Source organism: Molothrus ater, chromosome Z (assembly GCF_012460135.2).
Source record: "Molothrus ater isolate BHLD 08-10-18 breed brown headed cowbird chromosome Z, BPBGC_Mater_1.1, whole genome shotgun sequence".
NCBI lineage: Eukaryota > Metazoa > Chordata > Aves > Passeriformes > Icteridae > Molothrus > Molothrus ater.
In genome coordinates this window covers 23,564,670-23,592,369 of record NC_050511.2, presented here as the reverse complement: position 1 = coordinate 23,592,369, position 27,700 = coordinate 23,564,670, and the positions used below count along the sequence as shown (strand labels likewise).

The window sequence follows — 27,700 nt, the reverse complement described above, 5'->3', positions numbered from 1 at the left end:
CTGAGGCCAAGACATTAATACAGAATCAATATATTTGTTGCAGGATCTTGTGTTTCTTCCCACAGTCAGATTAAAGAAAAAAATTTTTAAAAATAAATAAAAGAAAAAAATTGTGTGGATATCGGTCCTCTTTAATAGCAAAATAAGTCAGCACAGATTACTCATAATCTGCCAGCTGTGTCAGATCTCCTAGACTAGTCCAGTTTACTAAGAGCTGCTTGTTTCATGCTGCTGTCAGTGCACAGATGTAAAAACAGCCACCTCAGAGTTGTAGAAGTATTAAGAGTAGGTCTGACAAAGATATTTACTTCCATGATGTGAACATGTGGAGTTCAGTGTTACTGCAAGATGGAAAAATATTTAGGGCATCAGTTAGATGTAAAAAGTCTCATCAGGTCAGCATAATTCTGCTCTCTGCAGCTCCCAACAGCAGGTGACAAATTCTCATTTATTCTCTTGTTACACTCAAAGTTCATCTGTAAAACAAAGAACTCAGTACTTTTAAGTCAACCATCTTTAAAAGAAGAGACCCTTCGGAGATCTACTGCCAATGGAGTGTATCTGAGAACAATGGCACTTTTGATAAATATAAATATTTATACCTGCATGTAGGACTATTTAAAGCTGAATTACATCCCTGTAAAATGCATAGCGAATTTTGTGACCAGAACTGTACAGTTAAAAAGGTCTGTTTCTCTACCAGGTATTCACTTAACGGCAGTCAAATAAAAAGGAAATAGCTGTTCTCATGCTATAAGAAGACATAATAAAAATATGACCTTCCTTCTCTCTAGTTATAACTGATGGTAACAGGAGGCTCTCCAAAAAACCTCCGTTTCATAAGCTTTCACTGTAAAGGTGTCATAACAGTGTGTACACACAAGCACTATATACAACCAAATAGTTATTTTGCAATTAAAACAACAAAAAAGATCCAAAGAGACATTTTATCTCCCCAGCTTCTCCTGGGTAAGCCAAAAATGCATCATCTGCTGAAGAAGACAAGCTGAAGCAATGTAAACTTAACATGCTTTCCTCTCTCAAGTTTAATACCATACACACAAAGGGATGTTATCCTCAGCTGTAATCCAAATGCCTTCCCTACATGAGTCAACAGAATAGCCAGCCTTAGCAAAGAACATGCAGCTCAAACTTTAACACAATTCAGGATTTAACCTCCCTGAATTGAAAGGAGATGGTAATTTAACAATTCTTACATCTGTTTTGTGGTTTTGAAATATGTAATTTTGAGGTCTATACTCAAGTAAGATTAGCTGTACAGCCTGACTAAGGTAGAGAAAAATTACAACTCAAAATCTTGCTGCCCCTCTGCCCTGCATTCCAGAGAAGATTACAGTCTCATAACAAGACTCAAGAGGCAAAGGCGGGCTTCTCGGTGGTAGGAGAAAGGAAAGAGCCCGCTGCTGCTGAGGGTAGCAAGTCTAAAAGCCTCTTTGGTTTCTCCTAGGAAGTTAGGAGCTTCCTCCTTTTGCTCTTGCGAGAATCTGCTTAGCCCTTTGTCTTAATCGCAGTTACTGCAACCACTGTATCTGAAGTCTGGAATTACAGACATGTAGTCTCCTGTACTGAAAACAATTCTCACTGATTCAAAGGGAAGAGATGGCACTGAAAAGTTGCACAAGACTTATTCCCACACCATTTAAGTGCTGTATCTCCTGAGTAGACCTGAGGATAGTAGCACCCTCTTCTACATAGTTTTATGACCACTAAGTTCCCAAACTTTCCCTTTTCCCTAGCTCTTCTCTGTTCAAATGGTAATGTACCACTCATTATCTTGTTCTCCCTCATGCCATCTTTGTATCAGTTCTGGTTTAACTGTTTCATTTTTCAGTTTGTTTTTTGTTGTTGTTGGCGGGGAGGGGGGAGAGGGGATTATTTACTTGTTTGTGTGTTGATTCCTTTTTTGCTTTTGTGTTTTTGTTGCTGGGGTTTGAACTTTGTTTTAGTTTGCTTTTCTTTCCCTACTCCTGTTTAGCTGCTGTTATTACAGACTCTTAGTATCTGTGCACTTAGCTACTTATTTTTTTAACCCTGAAATACTATTTACCTTACAAACTTGGTGCAGGTTTCTCAGCAGTCAGACTTGAGAATTTAGTATTCATATGGCAAAACACAGTTTCACTACTATTGAAATATCAACTCCTACTGCTTAAGAAAGGATTCTGAAAATTCATGGTAAGGCAAATGCTTTTTATTAGATACAATTTAATTTGATGAATGCACTATGGAAAGACTAAGCTAAACTACTCACACTGCATGCTAAACTTGGTAATGGTGTAATAGTAATGCTGTATGAAGTCCAGTAACATAGGCTAATCCAAGTAAAACTGCAGCTACTACTAGTAAACAGCTTCTGTGTACCTCAGTTTGCCAAAAATTAGAACCTGAGAAACTGGCATTACCTACCTTTTTTTTTTTTTTTCTTACCATTGGTGCAAGGATATTAACCAAAAGTGCAAAATTTCTATTTGAGAATGCTTTCTTTCAGGGCTTTCTGTATACACACAAATCTGAGCCATCAATGAGGAAAGTTTAGCTTCTAGAAATAAATTAGAACAGGAAGCTGCAGATTTCTTCCCGTGCCTTCTTCCTGCATATAGCATTGTGGATGCCCTCAACTGCTTTAATTATGATCCATCTACTGTATTTCACAAGTCTTAATTTTGACATTCACCCATGAAAATTTTAAACATTTGGAATAATATTAGAAAATATTTAATGAGTCATCATTACCTTCAGTCTTTCAAGAGAACACCATTTCTGCTGACAAAGCATAACAAAATGCAACATCCCCCTTTGATAAGAGTAGCAACTAAGAGAAGTCCCAATATAACACATGACATTAAGTGTAAGCCCTACTAGAAGTCAGACTCCCAGATTCTTTACACTCATATTTAAAACACATCCAGTTTACATATATACAGCCTGTATTCAAACAATTTAAAGTTTGAGCTGCAAATCACCGTTTTGTGCCAATTTTTTAAATAGTGTTAAACTGCGGAGGCTAGATTCTCGTTCACCATCCTTCCACAAAATAATGAGGTGGTCAGCAGAGCATGTAGCCAATCCCAGTTCACCAAAGTACAGGAACATCTGCAATGAAACAACTATTATTACCACGACGCTTGCATAAGATGGTCAACTGCTTTATTTATTTAGTGTATAGCTGGATTAAACAAACATATGTATCTGAAATGGCTCTGCTTTTAAATGGGAATACAAAATTACATACTGTATGTTAGAGATGCCATAAAACTGCTACACAGAAATAAACTCATTAGTCACTTCATACTGAAAGACCTCCATCTAAAAAAAGCCTTACAGATAGGTAAGTTAAAGGACAGAATTCTGAAGAAACTTGTTTCAAGTCAGCAGTAGAAGAGTGAACGACTTGCACAAACTCTGATCTGGTTTCTTGGGAACAGAAGTGTTCTGTTCACTGGGTACACTGTCCCCCCTCCCCCCTACAACACAGAGTTAGCAGCAGGCCTGGAAAGATCAAAGGACAAACAGCTGTGACAGACACATGCCTAGTCACACAGAGGAAGTCAAACAAGCAAGAAACATATTACTGGAGGGAAGTACAGCACCAGAGGAAGGATTTTGCAAGACCAATGGAGCTAACAAATCATGAGTTAACCCCTGACTTCTGAGATCATCACAAGACTGCCTAAAATTAACCACTAACTGCAGTCCAACAAGACAGCCAATGGAACCAGTGATGTCACTATCGCATACTCACAATGCCCTAATTCTGCAGTTTGTAAAAGGGATCTGTCTAGGGGAAGCATTCAGGCCAAAACCTACCTGCCCTGGGAAAGCTCCCTTAGCTACAGGGTTCCAGCAGACACAGTCTGCCAAGTCCTCATCTTGGCCATCACATTTCATCACTACTCGACATTTTCTTCCTCAACAGCTCCCATATTCCCAGAGTTTAAAAAATCCATTCAAAATTTTCCATATGTAGAACATTGCAGGAAATCACATCCACCATCATCTCCATTACTCCTTTGCTCTGCATCTCAGCCAAGACCCAATGTATGCCTCTCACCTTCTTTGTTTCTCTTGCTGAATTACACACTATGCCCTCTTGCTTAGAGAGCAACTTTACAAGTGGTTAAGACCCCCCCTTCAACAGTTTTTCAAAAGAAAGATGGCAGAAAGGGAAAGAGAGCCTTGAAGAAATCCCTTTAGCAGAAAGGTTCACCTTAGCTATTAAAGAAAAGCTTTCAGGTTTTAGCAGCAGCAGTCTGAAATCCAGTCTGCCTCATGAATGCCTGTGAGCAAAGCTACTCCAGAACCACGCTATCCCCTTCTGGCTGCCCTTCTCCCTGCTCTTGCCAAGAACATACGTAAAAGTCCACTGTAACGAAGTGCTTTGTTACTTCAATACCTTGTGACAGGAAAGTGTGGAGGGAAAATGCCATTTAAAATGAACACTCACTATTTTAGGCAGACAGAAGCATGGAACAATACTGGTAGTACTGCTTAAGTTAAAAGACCTCCTTAATGCTCACAGCACAGAGGGCTAAGAAATAACTCTGTGTGTTTTGGTTTCAGTTTTTTTTGTAGAAGCCCTTCTTTAGATTGTGAACTTCAGATGAAGTCTGGGTCATGTACACGTTCCCAGCTGTATTGCCTGCAGTCTCTAAATGAAGCAAATACTCTGTGAGATTATCTCTAGCATTTATGTGCAAACACAGTCCTCAGGCATCAGTGAGCAAGTTGTCATTAGAATATTAAGTCAGTGTGTATACTGAGTATTTTCACACTGCACTAAAGATACCACAAAATGTGCTCCTAGCCTCCAGAGCCAGACAGTCAAAAGTTACAGCTCAAAAAACACTGTCAAATTTATGTTACTTACTAACATCCACTTTTTCTCATTCTTACTAAAGCTGACCTACCTGCACAGCTGATGAATGACCAATCAAATCACCAACCAGCTCCAAGAAATACACAGGTGTATTCTCCTGCATCTTCTTAGCAGCTTGGTTTGCCTGCTTGTTTGTCCTTCCAAATCCCCACATGTTGAAAAACCCTGAGAGGGGAAAAAAAATCTCTTATTTTGATAAAAATCACAAATACAATTTATTTCTTCTAGCTAAAGAGAGAACTACAAAAGCCATATAAAATCTAAAAGCTGAACACTCTGTATGGCAAAGACAAAAGCACTGTACTGTGCAGCTCTTTAGCATCTGGATTATTCATCTTGAGGGAAGAAGGAAACATAGCTACTTGTCCCACTTAATGTAATTTAAAAAACATGCTGAATTACACACCTGGATGAGACAATATACAGATTTAGGAACAAATACAAAGACTTCCTAAAAGAATGAACTGAACAGCAAAGGTAGGTGCAGGACAAGTTTATGCAGGTGTTTATCTTTGCTCTGCCCACTTAAATTCTTACTTGTGCAAAGAGCACAAAAATGAGGCACCAATCTCTCCTCTGTATGTTCTGCACTACAGCATCTAAGTGCTGGCTCATTGCCTCCTTCCTTCAGCAAAACCTATCAGCAAATGTGGAGTGTAAAGATAGTACTTCACATGTTCCATTTAGATTGCACAAAAGAACACAGCCACAGCCCCAGAACTGTGTAATAGTATTGACACAAGTAAGAAGGTTGGGTTCTGTTGACAACACAGTTCAGACTTTATTCCCAATCCTTCCCTCAGCCCTATCAGCACATAAAACTAGAATTGCGCTAAATCATGGTCCTGGTTCAAGGGAGATAACTGGTGAGATGAACAGCTTCTCAGGGGATCCCTAAAATAAAAAGAGTGCAAATCAATAGCAGTATCTCCCTAAGGTTTTTTCCAAACATCTTAATTCATAGAAGTTATAAATTTATAATGTGAAACCAAACACCCCTTGTCACTATGTAGATCAGCCTGTCACCAGCAATGCTGAAGATGGAATATTCCTGAAGATGTGTTTCTAAATCAACCTAGGCAGCAAAAATACATTTTCAAAAGTTACCAACAAGAGATGAACAGCTAGGTAAACAAGATACACCAGGAAAATTATTCACATATTGAATCAAAAAATTCCTACAGAAGAGCAACTGTGTTACTGTTCCCAGTCCTTGATACGAACCATACTGTCCAGAGCACCTGTCGAAGATCCCAACTGCCAGTGTGCAGGGGAGCTTGGCCAAAGAGTTGCAAGTACTACAAAGGAACTGTCATTACTCAAGCATAAGCAGGAAATACACAGGAGATGGAAGCAGGGTCAGGCAAGTTGAAAAAGAGAGGCTGTAAGAGTAAGTAAAAATGAGACAAGGAAGGCCAAGACCCATCTGGAATTAAAACTGGCCAAGGGTGTCAAAGACAACAACAAGGGCTTCTTCAAATACATCAAGAACAAAATGAAAACTAAGGATAATGTAGGCCTGTTCCTAAATGGAGGGAGGGACCCTGTAGACCAGAATGCAGAGAAGTCAGGTACTGTACTTCGCTTCAGTCTTCAGTGACAAGACCAGGAAGGAAGACTTTCCCTTGGTCAAGGAGGATTAGGTTAGAAGCCATCTAGGCAAACCTGACATTTCCAAGTCCATGGGCCCTGAGTGGATGCATCCACGAGTGCTCAGAGAGCTGGTGGACACCACTGCAAGGCTCCTCATGATCATCTTTAAAAGGTCACGGAGACTGGGAGAGGTGCTGAGGACTGGAAGCAAGCAAATGTCACCCTGGTCTTCAAAAGAGAAACTACCAGCCTGTCAGCCTCACCTCAATCCCTGGGAAAGTGATGGAGCACTTAATTCTGGAGACCATCTCTATCTACATGGATGACAAGATGGTGATCAGGAACAGGCAGCAGTTTCAATAAAGGTAAGCCATGTTTGACTGACCTATTTGCCTTCTACAATGAAGCAATTACTTGGATGGATGATGGGAAAGGAGTGGATATTGTCTACTTGACTTCAGCAGGGATTTCAACACTGTCTCCCAGAACATCCTCATAGACAAACTCAGGGATGTGGGCTGGATGAGTAGACAGTGATGTGGATCAAGAACTGGCTAAACAACAGATCCCAGTGGCTCAAAATCAGTGGCACAGTTGGAGCCCTGTCACTGGCAGAGTCCTCCAAGGTTTAATACAGAACTGTTTAACTGTTTAATACAGAACTTCATTCTTGACTTGTAAAAGGTGGAATGTGTCTCCTCAGCAAATTCATTGAGAACACAATGCTGGGAGGAATGGCCAGCGCTCTGGAGTGCTGTGCAGCCCTTCAGAAGGACTTTGGCAGGTTGGAGAGATGGGCAGAGAAGAGCCATCTGAAAGTCAACAAAGGCAAATGAAGGATCCTGCACCTGGGGAGAAACAGCCTCAGGTACCTGGGGCTGACCTGCTGGGGAGCAGCTCTGAGGAAAAGAACCTGGGGGTCCTGTGGAGAAGAACCTGGTGGACAAGAAGCTGTCCATGAGCCAGCAGTGTGTCCTTGTGACCAAGAATGCCAATGGTATCCTGGGGGGCATTACGAAGAGCATTGCAGGTCATGGAAGATAATCCTGCCCCTGTACTCAGCCCTAGCAAGGTCTCCCCAGGAGTGCTGTGTCCAGTTCTGGACTCCTCAGGACAAGCAAGCAGGTCAAGCAGAAGGCTGCAAAAATAATGAGAGGACTGGAGCATCTGGATAGGCTGAGGACACTGAGCTTGATCAGCCTTGAGAGGCTCATCAATGTCTAACAGTATCTGAAGAGAGGTAACAAGACTATGGACCAGGCTCTTCTCAGAGGCGCTGAGTAGTAGGACAAGAGGCAATGGGCAGACACTGATGCACAGGAAGTTCCACCTGAATAAGAGGAAGAACTTCTTTACTGTGTGGATGACTGAACACTGGAACAGGTTGCCCAGAGGTTGTGGAGTCTCCCTCACTGGGAATACTCTAAAACCATCTGGACACAATCCTGTGCCATGTGCTCCAGGATCACCCTGTTTGAGTAGGGAGGCTGGACCACATGACTCACTGTAGAACCTTTCAACCTTATCCATTCTGTGATTCTGTGGATGTCTTTACTTGGGGAAAATGCTCCCTGTAACACAATCAACTAGCTCTGAGGACCGCAGTGCCCAGAGGCAGTATGTGAGTTTGGATACAGCTCCAAACTATGTCCCAATATAATTCTAAGTTCAAAGAGGAGATGTGGAAAACACTTTTTTTTTTGCTGCCAGCTGCTTATCTGCAAGCTTTCATCATAAGCTCCCTACTCTTGTACGGTATAGAATTCAATACTGTTTGGTACAAGGAGGAAAGGATCAAGGTTTGTCAGTTCTTTTTTTTTTTTTTTTTAACTGGCTCATACAACTGTAAATTTTAAGTAAGCTTTATGGCACAGAATTGCTTCAACTGGATCTTCTATCATCCCATATCAGATCTTGGGAGTACTTGAACACCTACACTCTCTTCAGTTTCCCTCCCACACCTGTAATCAGTTGGTTAAACACAAGACATTATCTCTCTTTACAAAGCCTGAAAGCCTCTCTATTCCTATATGGTGAATACTGAGTTTTTAAATGTTCCTTTCACTCCCCACTACTAGCAAACCTGTCGGAACTGGTTCAGCTGGCAGCTGCTGCTTTTCTCTGAGTTCCCAAATGCGCACACTGCCATCTTCTGAACAGGAGATCAGCTGCCTGTAAAAACAGTTGGTAAGCAACACTAGCATGGATACTTACCTGTGCAAATCACCTTGTCATGCCTCTATGAAAGAGACAGTAAGTGCCTCAGGTTCTATACAAGTTTACTAGAACTCTTAAATGTAGCAGGGTGTACAGATGTTCCACAGAAAATAAAATTCATTAGTAGCAGAACAAAGTATAACAGATATTTAGAATAAGTGGAAAAAAATAAACCTTTTCAACTCCGTATTAAAACCATGCCACTATGTAAACCAAAACACAACCAGTCTAGACTCTGCAAACACAGTTCCTCTAACTGGTTTCTGTAAGTTTACTTTCATTAAGCAAAGCCCTATTTTTCTTACAGAAAAATAATGAAAGGAAAGGTACTCTGTTTCATTACACATTTAGAACAGCTTAGCATACATGCAGTTACAAGACCAAGGCCTCAGTTTTTATCTTCTGGCAGATTTTGCCCCATTGAACAAGCACATAATGGGATCTAATACTATTATCTATAATATATTACAGCATATACATATATATGCAGCAACTTGTCCAAGTTGGCTGTCAAAAGTTCAAACTAGAAACTGCACTAAGAAACAAAAACTGCAAGTTATTATTTTTTGTTAAAACATTTCAAGTGTTATAAAATATTTAATGAAAAATATATGCTATATGCCTTTGCTTTCTATTAGCAAAATGCCATTAAGCTATATTTTCACAATACAAACAAAAGTGCTTCATCAAATCTGATTTTGAAAATAGCTGAGATATTTTCAGCCTGTGTACCAGCCATAATGGAATATAGGTTTTCCCACTGAATTACAATGACAAATTTTCCAAAATTAGATCAACAAGTTCTACCTAATAAAAGCAGCTCAAACTGAAAATCAAGTCCCTGCCCTAGAAATCCAATGTAGCTTTGCAGTCTGTCTCTAGTCACTCTTCCAGGTTTTGCTTTTCTTTATTGCATTAACAAAATGTACTATGTTTTTTGTACCTGTTTGGAAGCTTCTCAATGTGCAGCACAGAGGAGTCATGAGCAGTTCTCTGGCAGGCAATCACACGCTTCATTTGAAGATTATATACGTATATGCCTTTCCCAACAGCAGCAAACACACACTGGAAAGAAAATTCAATAGAACAACTTACAGAATCAGATACTGAAGGATCACCTTGCATATAATGGATTTCCAATGATACTATGACCTAGCTTGTTTCTATCCTCATGTTATTGCTTTATCCCAAACATATGAAATTAGCAAGTTATAAAAAGAGATGGATTTTTTAAAAGCAAATGTGGGATATAATCCTATATTCTAAGCAGTAATTTTATGTCTGTATTTTTATCCTGTTCTTCAGAGTCTAAGCAGAAACTAAAGATACCAACCAATCAATACACTTCTGTAATTAAATGCTCATGTTCTTACAGTAAAATATTGTCCCATGTTTTGAAAAGCCCTTGTTTTATCAAGAAAAACTACTATTACTCTTAACTGAAGACAGAGATGGATAAAGAGACCTTACTCAAGCATTTGAACTCTAATGAATTCAGAAAAGGAACTCTCTCATAGCAAAGCATTACACAATACTCCATTTTGCATTCAATGCTCTTCTTCAAAAGATTGCAGGCATTCCATCTCATAACCATCATGACCCTAAGACACCAGAAACAGTTTACAGATCTTTGGAACTGGACTGCTTCATGTCTTTTGATGAACTTAAAAAGGACAAGTGTACAATCCTGTGTATGTACACATGATTAGTATTCAGTACCAGAAGAGTGCAAAAGGTTTCCATTCAGTACATATTTGCAGTTTTGAACATGCCTTGTTTAGATGACAGTGTTCAGGAACATTTCCCTGAACAGCCAGCTTCTTTTACACAACCCAAACATTAATATCTGATATACAATTCACACTACATGTCTGTCAACATTTTGTACAACTCGTAGCCTAGGGTCTTTTGACTAAAGTTTCCTGTATATATTCATCAATGTTTTGACATTGTTCAAAACTCTTTGTTCAGGTTTTTATTCTTTTTTTTCCCCCTTACATGTATCTGTTGTGGGAGCACTGAAGCTGAACAGATTTCTGATACCACCAATAGGAAATCAAGACAAAAAACAAACCACTAAGCCCCTTATCTTAGTTTTGCATAAGGTTCAAATGCAATGGCTTTCCACATATCTCTTCCAACTTGAGCCATACAATCTTAGAGCTTTGCAAAAGATGCTCTTCATGGAGCACTATTCTTTTTTCACAAGCCCTGGCAAAATCCTGGTCAACTCAAAATCCAAGAAAATAAAACATACAAAGCATAAATTGTACAGTTCTATTAACAGGCAAGCTAAACACACATACCAGGACAGCAGATGTACTCCTCAGCACTGTTTCCTAGTTTTGAAAACCTTTACCATCCCATTTGTTTCTGAATCATGTTTTGCCTACAATCCCAGTGTCAAACTAGACAAGTGTATCTTCTCCAACTACCTAACTACCAAGTCTGGAAGACAGAGAAAACATATATTTTATGCTATTTTTTAACATGAAAAGCAGTGGTCTGCTTTGAGATAGCACATTACAAAATAATATGTTAGACAAATACATTTCTGCACCACACTTTAAGCTCCTTGAGGAGCTTTACAATAAAGACAGCACTACCTTAAAAGCACCTCCTATTCTGGTATGTAATACTAGAACTACCTTTTCTTCCCATCATTCAAAACTCTCACAATTTAAAAAAAAAAAATCACACCTATTTATTTAGTTCAGTCTCATGAATGGAAGACAGCAGCCCCAGATTCCACACTGAATGTTTTGAAAACTTCTGTCCTTCCTCAAATTCTTTCCTACTCCCTTAAAACACATCATATGTAGCTTTCAAGCATGGAATCTAAGTGTTCTGAAGCTAAATTACAGAACTTGTCCTAAATAAAATCCATTTTTGGCTCATTGTAGAAATAAGCATTAACAAAAAAAAACACTGTTTATCCCACCTTTAAGGGCAGCCAAATCTTTTTTGGCCCCCCAACTTCTCACAGTATTTCTCACTCCAGTGTTTTAGGAAAGTTCTATTCAGAAAGAGGCAAATGTGTCAGGTGACTGTTTGGTCCTTACCCTATATTCAGGCTTTTCCACAGCTTTTATGTTTTTACAGCTTATATATCTGAATCCATTTCCAAGAATCTCTTTCTTAATCATTCTCAATAACAGACCTACAATGCCCCAAACAAAATCCCAGAGTACCTCAACATTGAAAGATCTTTTATTTTGCCACATTTAATTTTGTGAAATGTTGGTAACATTTCACAAAATTAAATATCAACCTGAGTATTTTTAGTGTTTGCTGTATGATAACTGAGTTCTGAGTATTCTGACCAAGAATTTATCTCTAAAGCATGACTATAGTAGACAGGATCTTGGAAACATTTGAGTATACAATTCTGTATAGTCCCCCTGAACAGAAAGAGGAATACTGATTTACTATTAAGCATAGACATACGCCTACTCTTAAATAGTACCCCATAGTATTCTCACAGTAACCTCAGCTGTAACTGCTCAAACAGGTGGATTACTGGGAAAACTGTATTTCCAGAAGCTGGACTACAAAAGATGATGCCATCAAAACACACACCCATTTTTACTTTTCTCTAGTGGTAGTTTAAACAAGTAATAAATCTTTATTAGTCAAAAAGAAATGCTGTTGTGACAGTCCATTATGTTAGTTTCCATACCATCAACATATTAAACCCTTCATATAGGTCAACAGCAAATATTTTATATAAAAACCACTGACCATAAAAAATAGCTGTGCACATTTAAAAAAAGTCTCTCATATTATAACAAGGAAACTGAAAATATAAACCACTCAGTCTTCTGTGGTAAGATCATCCTAGCTTACTTAAAGCAATTTACTCTGAAGCTTTTTACCTCCTCATCAGATGTTAAGTGTTGAACTGAAGTTTCATGTGGGCTTTGGGATAACTTTATTTCTGGTTGTACATCTGGATGGACAGAGGAGTCCCAGAAGTTGCACTCAGATGCCTGCTTTGTCCAGTCAAGCGAATCCCAAACTATTAACTCACCTATATGAGAACCTGTCACAAAAGTCAAATCTGAAGGGGAAAAAAAACACACATAGAAATCACATGATATTAAAAAAATAAATTTCACACAAAGCTACAACCCTAGAAAGACAGCCCATTTATGTATAAAGCTATGTACACTGTGCAGTGCATAACTGACTGGACAAAAACCTCTCTCTTTGAGTAAATACTCATCAAATTACCTAACATAGCTCAGACAAGTGCTCATGTAAAATTAGAATTAGGAAGAAGAACATTCACTGGCCACAGAGCACAGCACAGAGTTGCAAAGGCAAGGAACACCACCAGAAGTGTGTACAAATATTTGAACTTCATTTCTACATAAAAAGCCCTTCTATTCCTTGGGGAAGCATCCCCCAACATCCCCCAGACACAACAAAGTACATCTTTGCCCTAAATAGAAATACTGACCACAAATTAAATGAATGAGTTAATGGCAATATTGAAGTAACTGCTCATGACTTTATCACACATGGAAAGGAACTTCTACAACAGTACTTAATGCAGGTAGCATCTTGTCTTTTTAAGCCAAACACTGCTTGCCTTTCATAATCAAAAAGAAGAAAATAATGGCAACAGTTAAGCTCAGAAACATGTACCATAGAACCCAAGTTTTCTTTTTTCCAGCCTGTTGTTACCTCTGTAACACAACCTCTTTGTGCCAGCCAGGCAGACAGAGATACAGCCAAGGATAAATAAACACTCTCTATCCCACCAGTAATACCTTTTCCTGGCTGTGGGGTTGCTCCATAAAAAAAAAAAAAAAAAAAAAAAACCAAACAAAAAACAAACAAACAAACAAAAAAAAAAAAAAAAAAAAAAAAAAAAAAAAAAAAAAAGGGAAGAAGAAGAGTAGAAAGGGCTGATGCTTGCAGCAGAGCAGATAGAATTTCAGGTATTATTTCAGTATTACCCTAATGAGCAGCATAGATCATATCAGCTTCCAGACCCTCTCTATAGAGGCTCTACATGCAGGCTCACATCTGCACACTCAGAATCTCCAGTTACCTTAGGACTACAGCTGCAAGGGATATGGCATTGCATATCCCATTTTAAGAATAAGAAGGAACAAGACAAAAAAAGTAGCATTTTTAACTTCCACAATAGAAAGACCAAGAGTTCCATTTCCATCAATGACATTGACTCTTCTACATTACAACTCATCTGGTTTCATTTAATTGTTAATCCATAAAGAAAGTGTACTTTGTCACATCACTACCTTTGCAGCTACACAAAAAGGTACATCCACTAGTTACTAAGTTTCACTCCAGTTAAAACTTTAGTTCAAATAAAAACTCCATGGGTGAAATATCCCACTGGTAACTAACAAAACCAGTAATATTATAAAATTATTCTTACCATTAACACTGACTAATGATGAAATGTTATCCTGATGTTCAACAAGGCGCTTTACTTCAAGAATATTCCAACCTTCATACCCATTGTTAGAAGCACTCAGCCTAAAAATAACTTCAAAGATAGAAAAATTGTCTAAATAAGCTTTTTCATTTGGAATAATATGGAGCTATGTTTAAATAAAACAACATTTTTAGAGACACAAATTAAACATTGTGAGACCATATAAGAGCCACTTATAATCAAAAAACAGGAAGCCCTTACTTCAGTGTTACCATTAAGGCCTCAGCAAATATAGGATAAAACACTTCAGCCTAGTAACTCTGAAATTCAGAGAATTGGTCAACACCAGAAGTGAAAAGTATCAGACACCTTTATGGATAAGTTAGTACAAGTGAAATATGTTTTCTTGAGGACTCATCTATGTGAAACAATAACATTCAAAAACAATTAATATTAATATCCTCTAGTAAAGCAACCAATATTGTCAGAAATTAAGACTTTATTTTAATCGGTCTTGGAATTTCTTTTCTATCTCAAGGGTACTATAAAGCTACTCATTATAGCCTTGGATAGTTAGAGATCATCAATACCTCATACTTCAGATCCCAGGATAAGGAAGCTCTAGAGAATCTGAATATCTTGACAACTCAGATAAGCAATTCCAGACCTTCTCCAGAAGAACAAATGTCAATTGCCATAATCAGATCTGGACAGGTGGCACTAACACTGAGGGAGCTGACAGAAGAGCTCACCAAGCCAATCTCTGTCATTTATCAGGAAGGTCCCAGTCAAATAGAGGTTGGCTAATGTGATGCCCATCTACATGCCTGGTTGTAGGAGGACTGAAGGAACCACAGGCCTGTCAGCCTAACGCCAGTGCCAGGTAAAGTGATGAAACAAATTATCTTGAGTGTAATCACACAGCACATACAGGACAACCAGGGAATCAGGCTCAGACAGGATGGGTTTAAGAAAGGCAGGTCCTGCTTGACCAACGTGAGCCAGTGGGTGCCAAGGTGGCCAAGAAGGCCAGTGGCATCCTGGCCTGCATCAGCAACAGTGTGGCCAGCAGGACCAGGGCAGCAACTGTCCCCTTGTACTCCACACTGGTGAGGCCACAACAACCACTTCAGGCGACACCTCAAGTTCTGTGCTCAGTTCTGGGTCCCTCATGTCAAGAAAGATATTGAGGTGCTGGAGTCTGTTCACAGAACACCAACAGAGTTGGTGAAGAGTCTGGGGTACAAGTCTTATGAGAAGAGAGCTTGGGTTGTTTAGCATGGAGTAAAAGGAGGCCTTACCACTTCCTACAACTACCTGAGAGGAGGTCATGCCAAAGTGGGCATTGGCCTCTTCCCACAGGCCACAAGTCACAGGAGAAAAGGAAGTGGCCTCAAGCTATTCAAGGGGAGGTTCAGGTTGGACATCAGGAAGAATCTCTTCACTGCAAGAATAATTAGACATTGGAATGGGTTGCCCAGGGATGTGGAGCAGTCAGCACCCCTGAAGGTGTCTAAGAAATGACTGGAGATGGTACTTAGTTCTATGGTAGTTGACATGGTGGTAACTGGTCAAACCTTAGACTCAATGATCTTGGAGGTCTTTCCCAATCTTAGTAATTCTATAATTCTAAATACAGAAACATTTTGTTTTGTATATGATGCATATTTCCAAAAATTCTTGAGTAAGATTAGTATAATGTCCTCTTTGTCAATGGTCAAAGAAAAAACATTGCTGACTACACCCTAATACCATTTACTTTTCCTATAAAATTTCAGCAGAGTGGTCTTCAAACATATCTCTGATAAGCAGCTCTTATGGAAGAGCATGAACACTGGAAAATGCAAGATACTCACTTAGCTCTTTGCCAACTGCTGCTGCAACACAATTTTTGGGCAATTCAACCAAAGCACTGATGCCTTTGAAAAAAGGGGGAAAAGAAAACACAACAAACTGCTATTTATTAATAAAATTCTTAACAATCTGCTTTCCACTTATCAAAACCAAAGTCTACTGACTTAAGTTAAATGACATCAGACATGAATAGTTTATCTCAAACAGAGGTAAGGTCGGGAGTTTTGGTCTGAATCAAGCAGAATTCTGAACATCAAAATTGTGGTGAAGCTGAAATTAAATGATCTTTTTATTTTACATACAATTAAGATATTTGTGTTCTAATCCTGGACAGTATTAAAAACACCATGACAATTATTGCAGCTCTAAACACAGGCACTACCAAAATCAGATACTGATACTATCTCAAGTGTGCACAATTCTAAAATAACGTGCAGAGCAAGACAAAGAAGAATAAAGCATATGATAAAATGCCCAGCTTGCTATCATCTGTTTTCATCCTGCACAAAATTTCCCCACCCTCTGACAAAGCACCATTAGAGGAAAATTCCTCAAGGAATAAGCAACCTCTTTCCCCACAAAGGAAGTCAGAGATTAGGACAGAAGAGAGGGCCCATGCCACACATTCTGTTGATTCCTTGTACCAAAGTTTCAACAGTAGTCCATACTAAGCACCACAGTCCAACTGGTATTTAGCATGATATTTCACATTGAACCAAAAGAACTATTAATACCCTCAAGGACTTAGGAGGCTTTGCCTACCAGTACTTTATTCTATGACAAAAATAAGGCCAATATCAGTTCCACCTTTGAATGTGATTCACAGCTTCGTAAGCATCTTGGTAAAGTACAGCAATAACATGAAAAATTTTCTTCACATGGACAGATAATATAGAAGTTCACTAACAGAAAAGCATGATTGACAGGGATTTCTGATTATTATATTCCTATCGAAACATGCATTTTCTACATCAAAAGTATTGATTCTTAACAATAAAAAAAATAGTCTTTACTGTCCTGCTATTACAAATTTTCACTCTAGAAATATAATAAAACTCCCACTCAATCAGACAAAAAGCCAGTCAAAGGATCTGGTACATGTTACAGCAAACACATGAATCAGTATCTGAGCTCTAGCCCTGTAGTTCAAGACAATGTACTGTACTAGTTACTGAGATCTGAGATATTCTAAAATTCACACAGCACAGAACATTAAAAGAGGTCTTAGTTCAGAAACTATTAAATTTGACATTTAAAGAAATAAAGAGTGGCTCTAATACATAATGTTATCATTAGAATTAAAATGAATTTGCCAAGTTGGTTTTGCATCATTATACAGATCAATTTTACTTGCACTTTAACAACTATAATGAGTAATTTCCATTTTTACCTGCATCAGTAAGATGACTGGTCTTACACAAGAGATCTAATTTTTGGTTCCAAACACATAGATCACTCCCTCCAGACAACCATACATTCAGTCTTTGAAGAACTGTCAAACACTGCAGAACAAAAACCAGATATATGTCTCCTGCAAAAGTTCTTCAGGGAATTTTTCAGTGAAATGATCATGAGCTTTAGTTAGATAAATCTGTAAGTACTACGAAATACAGTATCAAGGTCTCTGAGAAATACATATTTCATTACACACTAATATGTTAAATTTTTCATCAACAGTGCAAAAACTTTAAATGTTGTAGGCTGCCTTTTCCAACACAGTAATAAAACCAAGTCACACCACTACCTTTGATCTACCTCCTCTCAAAAAGAAAACTGAGGTATTAAGAGATCCAAAACCAAATTAAGAATTATGCCCACTTCTCAGCCATTATGTACCTATTCTTAAATAAAGCAATGCCTTTCATTCTAACAAACCTGCCCACATGACCCATGATCCAGACATAATAGCTTAATGTATAAAACAAAACAACGGACATTCATAGGGATTCATTCTTCAGTACCTTTACAGTGGACTGGAAACATGACACTTTTTGAACCTGTCTGCCACTAGTGCAGTCCCAAACCTGTCTTTATTCATTAAGGAAACTGAAAGGTTTCTATGTATCATAAATGAAAATGCTGTTTTGGTAACTAAATGACAGATTAGGAGAGAGGTATGCAGACTCAGTCTCCCAAACCCTGACAGTCTTCTCAGTATTTGGCCTAAATTATATATTCATAAAGGCCAAATATTTATATTCATAAAAGGCCTGTTATGGATTCATTTTTTTTGTGGCAAGGGATGTATCTACATGTGAACAATAACTAGTGAAACCCCTGTGTAATCCAATTACACCTAGTGGGTATGGGTAGCCTTAAAGTTTGAGATGGGCTGTAGCCTGTGTCAGTGCTATCTTTAGAAGTAAAAGCCACAAAAAGTCCATAGAATTTTAAATTCTCTCCAGATCAAAGGATACAATAACTGTTCTATCAGCTGATGCTGTTATAATCAAGTTAGTTTTTTCTTCAGCAACATCTGATGAAGAAAACGGTGCTATAGCTGTAATTTTGTGTGTGTGGCCATGAAGTTCATGAAGTTTTTCTCCAGTCTGAAAAATAAAATCATGGAAAACTAAGGTTAAAATAGGAAAATGCCTACAATAGCAGAAAATATAGGTATTAAATTACTTTTTAAAGCAAGAATTACTGTGAGTTTAAAACTGCCCTTTCTTAAGAAATGTAAGGATTTTCTACTTACTACCTTCAGTACTGTTCAAGATCTTAAATGAAATAACACACTATGAGTAAGTTTAAAGAAGTAGTACATAATGGAAATTATTCTCTGAGTAAAAAACCTCTAAAAGCCCTTAAGAACACAATTCTGTATTAAACTCATTTACTTTTAAGGCAAATATTGGCTAATCATCCTTCTTAATAAATCCTACACCAATTCAGATTTGTTGACAAACCCTTAATTGAAAATGAATTTTTTTTGAACTATTGGAAAAACCTGACATACATTTATGGCCAACCTCCTGCCAGATTTACTTACTATGCTCATTGTCTATAGATTCAAGTGGGTGCTTTAGACAACTACAGCTATTTCTACTAACATTTTAAGTAAATGGAAAAACCCTACAAACAAACAAGCAGAAACAAATTGGCATTTCAAAAATACAGCTAAAATACAGGGTAATTTTAACTGCAAACTTCTTGACAAATGTGGATTAATGTTTTAAATTAAAAGTGCAAAGATTTGCTTTAACAAACACAATAGAATTCCCACAGAAATAGAAAATGGAACTCAGTTCATAAAGCTGGATATCCAAATGAGTTTTATGTTTACAAGCTGCTCAGAATACTGTGCATATAAATTCACACATGTGGGTTTTAATACTAAAATCCCTTTACTTTTACAAATTATAGAATTATAAAAAGCTTTCAAAACCAGCAAAGCACTAGCAGAAACTGCTCAAAAGTTTCAAGTCTCTCCTTCTGACCATTATAAATGTCACAGAAATTTTTCAGAATTAGTAGCTCTGCAACAATTCTTATTTATATTTAAAAGAATATTTTAAGTCTGTTATTTTTTCTTCCTCAATTGAATGACTGATACATTGCAGAACCTTCATACTTCTTGCTAAGCAATGTAACTCATATACTAGACTTCCCTAACCTAGGTCTAATGCTCATCGGTTCTCTGCAGTAACTGTCTCTGCAGTGCTGTCAACGATACAGAGAAACAGAGCAGTAGAGCAAAACAGCAGGTGTCACACTTACAGAGCACTATTTGTATGATAAAACTAATGTCTTATTAAGGTTTTCAAAAGTTGTAAGAAGATTTTTTTATCACAGCAAGCAATTAAGGGCATGTTCATGCATGGCGTGAAATGTTTCATTCCTACTGACTTTGGAATCTTTTAAATACAATTTTGTGATAGCTCTCCATTAATCAGTCATACTAAAGAGGAATTACTAATAGAGTCACTGAAATGTATTTAAATCTTAAATGTATATAAAAATCCTGGCAAGTTTGGGATCTTGCTACATATTTGTTGAGTTACTAGTCAGCATTTCAGCATTTACAGCAAACACAGAACATACTTTCAAAGAGTAACTAAAATCACAACTTCACACTTCTGCTTTTAAACAGAAAAACATTTTCAAACAGTAGCTCTGCAGCAATCCTTATTTATTCTGCTTTTTTTGCTCCTAGACATTTCCACCTCTTCTCTACAACATCTACCCTGTCCAGAGCAGACAAGCCACCCCTAAAAAAGACAGCTAACCTGAGCATTCCACAGAAATATGATTCCATCATCTCCTGCAGATGCAAACCTGGAAAAAAACCAAACCAAACAAAGAACCATAACAAACTGAAAACTTCATTATAGCATAATGTAATGGAAAAGCAGTAAATACTTACAGAAGTAAAAATATTTACAAGATATATCAGATTCAGTCTTTAAAGAAAAAACATGTATTTGAAATCCTAATTACAGTTTCTAAACTGAAATAGTGTATTTAAATAGGTGATTATCAACATATACCTAATATAAGAACAAGACTTAAGAATTCCAATAGTGTTATAAAATGTCTTCATGGGTCACCTCGGTCTTTTTCAGTCATGATCACCATCATCTATAACCTTGTCTGTTTCCTGAAGGAGCAAAGAATGGTCAAATGATCAAAAAAAAATCTATTCTTAAAATGTGTTATGAACTCTGTTTAATTTAATGTGTCAAAGGCTAGAGTATTACTTGCAATTTTACCTCAGTCCAGTTTTTGGAAGACTCTTGCTGAGACTTAGCCTTCTTTAGTGATCTTCCAATCAATATGAGCCTTACTTCATGTTTAAAAAGTACAAGAGCAAAGAAGAAAAAACCCCAAAAAACCAACCAGCTTTCTGTTACATTCATAGAGGATTTATTTAGTATCTTCAAAAACCAATATGAGAAAATTTTCCACTCACTGGTTTTAGCTGAGCCACTGAGAAAACAAGAAAATCCTTCTGTAAAATTCTCACTAAGATGATATTATCTAAAGACCTGAAGCGTGAAACTTGGCTTACAATAGTTGACAAAAAGCTCACAATGGAATAGCTGCAGAAACTAAACAAAAACATTTCAGAAGCTTGAGTAACAATAGTAGTCTTACGGAAAAGAATTAAGTGAAAAATATTATCATGTGTTTAACAATATAGAAAATATATTCTTGATAAATAAAATTTAGAATTACTGCCAGTAACAACTGAAACAACTCTATTAAACTCCTCAAACTCTCAGAATACTAACCAGCTACACAATTCGCTCATTATCCATATACTATTTCACAACCTATCTTAAACATCACCACTAAGGCTTTAGTTTTACAATGATTATCATTATTTTAGCTTTAGTAATTTACCTGCCACCAAATAACAAAGCCCAAAATGGAAAAAGACTTCTTTTTATAAGACTGCATGTGCAAGCTAAGAATACTGTGGTGTTTCTACAAAGATGAATTACACATATTCAGTTTACATTTGAGAAAAACGTACTTTGATAAAGGGTTATTTTACTAAGTTGTCTGGGGAAAAAAAAGACTGAAGAAACCACAGAAGATTCTTCCATTTTTATATGAATCTTCTGGTGGACTACTACACAGAAAAATAAATGTTATAAAAATGCATGTAACTTTCCTGACTATATATATATATATATTCAGGAAAGTTACATGCATTTATATATATATATAACATTTAAAAATAAAAACTGGCAAGCTAAAAATCCTCCATGGAGTCTTCTGTGAAATTTTATTTATGTATATATATAGATATATATAATATTAGAAAATAAGATTCTGTGGGCATTTCTGAACTGGAAGAGACCACTAGCAAGGTCTCTTCCAATCAATGTGCATGGGGAGGAAGAGAATCTTCAGAATCTTCCATCACAAAACACCTATAGGATATAAAACAAACTCTAGGCCATGTTAACTTCATGCAGTGTATTGATGACTATATTAGAATTTCCCTTCTGTATATCTAATCGGTAAAAGATATAAATTACTACATCTCCTTAACAGAGCTAATCTTGCCTATTACTTATGTTCTTAGTCACTAACATTTTCTATTTAATTCTCCACATCAGTTAAGAGTCACTACATTTTATGACTGAATTAAGACTCCGCAACCTTACTTTTAAAGCAGAAAATGAATCCTTCTCTCATAGAATTATGTTAAATTAAAGAACATGCAAGGTAAATTTAGAAAAAACTAGAATAGAAACTAGTTTGTAATGTCCAACTATCATAATTCATACTCTCAGTCACACTTCCTAAGTTACAAAGGTAAATACAATTATTTCATCTTCTTAACCAGTTTTCCAGTTTTTAGATAACTCTGTCCTCAGAAGATAGATAACTCAGTCTTCAGAAGTTACAGATAGAGATTGTTAGGAAATATACAGAAAGGTGCATATAGCTGAAACCTGAAGGAGAGAAACAAAGGAACTATCAGTTTCAAAGAAATATAGCAAGTTGAACCAGATCAAACTGGAAGAGACACGTAACGCAGAGGTCGGGCATACAGTGACTTTTGCTAAGCAGTCATTCTGAATAAAGTAGCTAAAACTTTAAATCTTGCAAAGCTAAAAAAAATGCATTAACCAAAGCTCAAGTGAATTTAGCACTATAGCATCAAAAGAAGTGCAACAAAAGATCAGAAAGAAAGGAAAAGCAACACCCATTGTTGAAGATGTCATGTCCAATTCTACAGCACATCTGTAGGAGTCTATTACATTCTTTCGTAGAACCAGAAGGTAAAACAACAGCTATCCTCAATTCAGAAACACAGGACACATGCATCCTGTCAGAACAGCAGCAGACTGCATATTGTTCTGTAAGAATCTATGCATGTACAGAAGGCAGCACTCAGACCAGGAATAGACTGAAAAAGAACAGATGAATTAGCTAAAGGCAATTCTTACAACAAATGAATCTGTACTGAGAAACATAACATAATGATCATTATTTTCTCATTAAAGTTTGACTTAAAAGAGAAGCCAAAAGATACAGTAACATAGGAAGGGAGTATTCATCCCTTGACTTAACACCAGTTTTTCAAGCTCTCACCCCCAAAAGTAAAAACACAGGATTAAAATGTTACTACATTTTTACAAACATATTGCCAAGGACACTGTGAAACAATTTGAAATGGCATTTCATACCTGAAATCATCTATTTGCACTAGAAATCGTACTATATCTTGATGACCTTTCAACACAAGGAGCTCCGTGTAAGGATTCTGTATTTGCTCTTCACCAATTGTCTGTACAGAGGATTTCTAAAATTCATAAAAAAGGAAGTAAATTTATTTTGTACTAACATAATTATTTTCATCAGGTCTTTGTAATGTCTAACAGTCTACATACAGACCCATGTGTAAAGTTTCTGAAATACCATTTTGCTTTAATGAAAATCATAATAAAATATAATTTCCTGTTATTTCATATAAATAATAGCTTTCTATAGAATGTATTTTAAATTACAATATAGCATTTTCTTCTCAACAAAAACATTCTGTACCGATTTAATTGCTGATACAGTGAGATGAAAACCAGCTCAGTTATAAGCTGTCATGTGAAGCCAGCTTCATGACTCAATTCACCATACATTCAGTCTGTCATTAAATTACACCTCTTATGGGATGGCTGTGAACCTCTCATATCTTTCATCTACTGTTCAATGTTAAAATCCTATATAAAGAGAACATATTTAAAACAAACAAGAACAAATGCTGTTTTGTTGCATAATACGTAAATCACCCACTGGTACTCTATTCACAAAATACCACAGCAAACTGCTTAAAAAAATATAGAGAATGATTAATCATTTTATAGAACAGCATCTGCAATTACCCCCAACTAGACTATTAATTAAAAGAACAATCGATCACTTGGAGCAAGCTGATCACTAGGTAGGGTCAATAAAATACTGCATAGAGCTGCATTTTTAAGGCAGAATAGTTCTGCCAATCTCAATCGTCATTTTATTTCAAGACAACCTTTTTGTAATTAAGATCTGAAACATTCTGAAACAACTTGCCAGACTTTTTCTTTAACCATCTAAATAGTGACAGGACTCTCTCCCTTCTAGATTTATTTTAAACAACAGTCAACATCATACTATTTCCAAGATTGTCCTTTCTTTGAGAACTTCAACAGAATGTACATTGTAAAAACAGCAACTACAGAACACTGTGCAATATCCATCACATGACACATGAAAGACAAACATGTCATCCTCAGAAACTTGAACTTTTTCTTGCAGGATTAATAAATTATTTTCTATTACTTTGATATTGGTACTACGATATTATTCCTCAGGAACTAAGAACAACATAGTTAATAAATATGGATGGAAAGAAACCTGTTGTTATTTTTAAAATGAAGAGTTTTTAATTTTTAAATGAAGCTCTTGTGATTTTATATTGCTTTTGTGCTACCTGATGCAATTCATGAAGCAACTGTTCCTCATTTTGTGCAATCACATGAGAACAGCAGCTCCCCTTTAAGATAATGCAAGTAGAATCTGCATGGCTGTAATAACAAATTAAATAACTTGGAGTTCATTCATTATAAGCTAATCAAAACCACTCCTTTAAAAAAATTAGAGTTCTAAAAATCCTAAGGAAATTTCAGTATACCAATACTACAATCAGAAAACATACATTCAGAAAACAATTTTAACACCATTCTGAAAAACTCAGAATTTGTATCATTAACATCCCAATTTTACAGTCTGATGTTGCTTCCTATTCAATACAAGATGATGTTATTTCTTTTGAACAATATGTCTAATCTTAATTCTAACAATGCCTGTGAATACTGAAAGGTACAGGGCTGGTAAGGTACTTATATATGAGAACAAAATAACATCTTTTTCCCCAGAAATGTCATACAACAAGTTGTGCTCTCTTCAGATCTTCATTAATATTTACCCAAGTGTTGGGTTACATTAATGTTCTTTCTCTGAAGAAATCTATTTTATTATACAAACTACTAACTGGATTCTCCTGTACCAACACCAAATTTCTGGAGGTAAAATCTGGATACTGATGTTAATGGAATCTATTCCCAACATGCATACTTTTATGCATGACCTGCAAGCAACATTACAGTAATCAGGGAAAAAAAAAATTCATCTCAACCTAAAAACTTCCCAAGATGTGAAGCATTTAAAAAGTGGGATTTTCAAAAGCTATTCATGAAAAACACAGATACAAGAGTACACAGGAATACTGATGTATGGATCATAGAGCATGACAGATTAGCTCCTATAGACCACGATGATCCTGCACTGAAGTGCTCCCACCACAGAGCCACCATGACTAAGATAACACCATGGCTGGCCACCAACTGAAGAGATTCTGATTCCACAGATAAAAAAAAAAAAAAAAAAAAGAAACAAGTAAGGAGAAATTTCCATTTCACAAACTGAGGACAGCTTTGCCAGAGGATCCCTCTATTCACCCAGTGCAACGCCACTCTAACACATCTGCCTGAAGTCACAGCACAGGAAACAAGCACCTTAAGTCCACAGCCCACACACTGCTGTGGGCTTTCTTACCTATTGAAGAATTAATGGTGATGAAGATTATTAAATGAAACAATATTACACCATGCAGGGTGGAAAAGTCTAGGGACTAACCCTCAGGAATACTTGTTCTTCAGATTTTCAGCTGAGAAGCAAAATTAGTACTATTGTTCCACAACTCTGTGAGAGCAAAACAATGAGAACAAAAGTCCCCTGGATTGGATTTAACCAAGGCATTAATGGCAGAATGGAAGAAGCGGGCCACACCTTGATTTATGCTCATGCTTTATTAAATCACAGTATATAAACCAAAGCTGAAGTCAAACTTTGGAGAGGGACACACAATAATGCGGTTTTCTAGCACATCTTAGAAAACTGCATCGTATTTCCCTATCCTCCTTCTAAAAACAACTGCACGCAAACCTGCAAATGTGACTGCAATCCAACTGGCATTTTGACTGATGACAAAAGTCAGAGGTATTTCCACACATCATCATTCCAACCTGGTGCAGACCCAAATTAAGTACTGACCCTTAAAGTCAAGCATAATATTGGCATAACTTGCTCATGAGCAGTAAATGAAAAACAATTATTTCCTCATACATGCCTAGATTACAAAAGCACTAAGTGCATGGAGTGCAGCAATACTTTTAATTAACTCTTGTTAAATCCATGCTGAGAACTTCAGCAGACTCTTAGAGACACGAAAATTGCAGAAATTTCTCCGTCTAATCCAGTAACATTACTCTTAATCTGAGCAGCAGCAAGGATGTCAGTGTATAGTACACTCCACAACAAAGCATATTTAATGGATGACGTACTAAGAACAAATGCTGGTAAACTACTACAAACTACTGTGACACATAAATAACAACTTACTGCCTATAACTTACATTATCGACCTCAGAGTCCTGAAAGCAGGACTTGCAAGAACTGCACGAAAGCTACACACCAAACTCCCACAAAGCAGGAGCTTAGCTCGATTGTTCTGCTGTTCACAGAATCAATTAGGTTTGAAAAGACGCCTGAGAACGAGCCCAGCCTATGATAAACACCACCCTGTCAATGAGACCACGGCACTGAGTGCCACGTCCAGTCTTTAAACACCTCGAAGGATGGTGATTCCACTACCTCCCTGAGCACTCCATTCCAACATCCAATCACTCTTTCTGTGAAGAAATTATTTCTGATGCTCAGCCTGGATCTCCCCTTGTGCGGCTTGAGACTGTGTCCTCATCCTGTCACGGGTTGCTTGGGACAAGACACCAACTCCCAGGGCTACCCTCTCTTTTCAGGTAGCTGGAGAGAGCGACAAGATCTCCCCTGAGCCTCCTTGTCCCCAAGATAAAACCAACGGAGCTCCCTCAACTACTCCACACAGGACCTGTGGTCCAAACCCGGCACCATCTCTGTTCCCCTTCTCCCGACACGTTCCAGCACCTCAATGTCCTCCTTGAACTGAAGTGCCCAGACCTAGTCGCAGGCCTTGAGGTTCGCCTCTGTGCTTTCCCAGCTCCCCTGTTTCTCTTCGAGGACGCTCGTAATCCGTTCTATCAGTCCGATTACCTCGCAGGCCGAGACCCGGCCCGGAGCACGGCTCATCCCGGGGCCAAGACGCACCCAGCGGGAAAGGCCATAACCCAGCGCATCCCGACCTCACGGCATCACCAGCCCCAAGCGCAGGGCTCCGCAGGGAGCCGTCTCACCTCGGCCAAGCCCTGCGGCTCCCGGCCGCCGCCGATCAGCCAGCGCAGCATGGAGACCGGACCCAGGGCCGCGTCCGGGCCCTCCTGCGGCACCGGCGGGGCGGCAGCTGAGGGACAGGCTGCTCAATCGAGCTCCGCGCGGACACCCGCCCGCCGGCGGGCGGGGCCGGGCGCGGCCGGAGCAGTCGATGACCGAGCGGTGCGCCGCGAGGATCGCGCCGGTGTTACTGCGCGGCCTCGTACGGCGGGCAAGTGAAATATTTACTGGCCTTTTACCTCGCTGTCTTCCGACGTCAGAGAAGATTTATGCTATTACCTTTTGCCATATTACCATATTGCGTATTACCACATTACAGTTATCTTATTGCCATTTTGTTGTGACGGTCGTAAACTGTTTCTTGAAGCGGAATGAGCGCCAAAATATTTTCTAAGTAACAGATTTCCCTTGGCTGGGGCTGTTTCCATCCTCCTTCGCTGAGGTATGTGATGCTTCTGACAGAATGAAAC

General features: G+C 37.9%; 1 protein-coding gene across 1 annotated transcript; it reads right to left on the bottom strand.

Moving 5' to 3' along the window:
* Positions 1–2,190: 2,190 nt before the first annotated feature.
* Positions 2,191–27,288, bottom strand: WDR41 (WD repeat domain 41). Its single transcript, XM_036403787.1, has 13 exons — positions 27,194–27,288; positions 23,120–23,235; positions 20,201–20,249; positions 18,389–18,520; positions 17,933–17,995; positions 17,362–17,473; positions 15,974–16,036; positions 14,118–14,228; positions 12,583–12,767; positions 9,651–9,772; positions 8,574–8,662; positions 4,929–5,062; positions 2,191–3,114 (listed from the first exon to the last, which is right to left on the bottom strand). Exons 1-13 carry the CDS (start codon positions 27,242–27,244, stop codon positions 2,962–2,964), a joined length of 1,380 nt encoding a protein of 459 aa, XP_036259680.1. The 5' UTR covers positions 27,245–27,288; the 3' UTR covers positions 2,191–2,961.
* Positions 27,289–27,700: the final 412 nt, after the last annotated feature.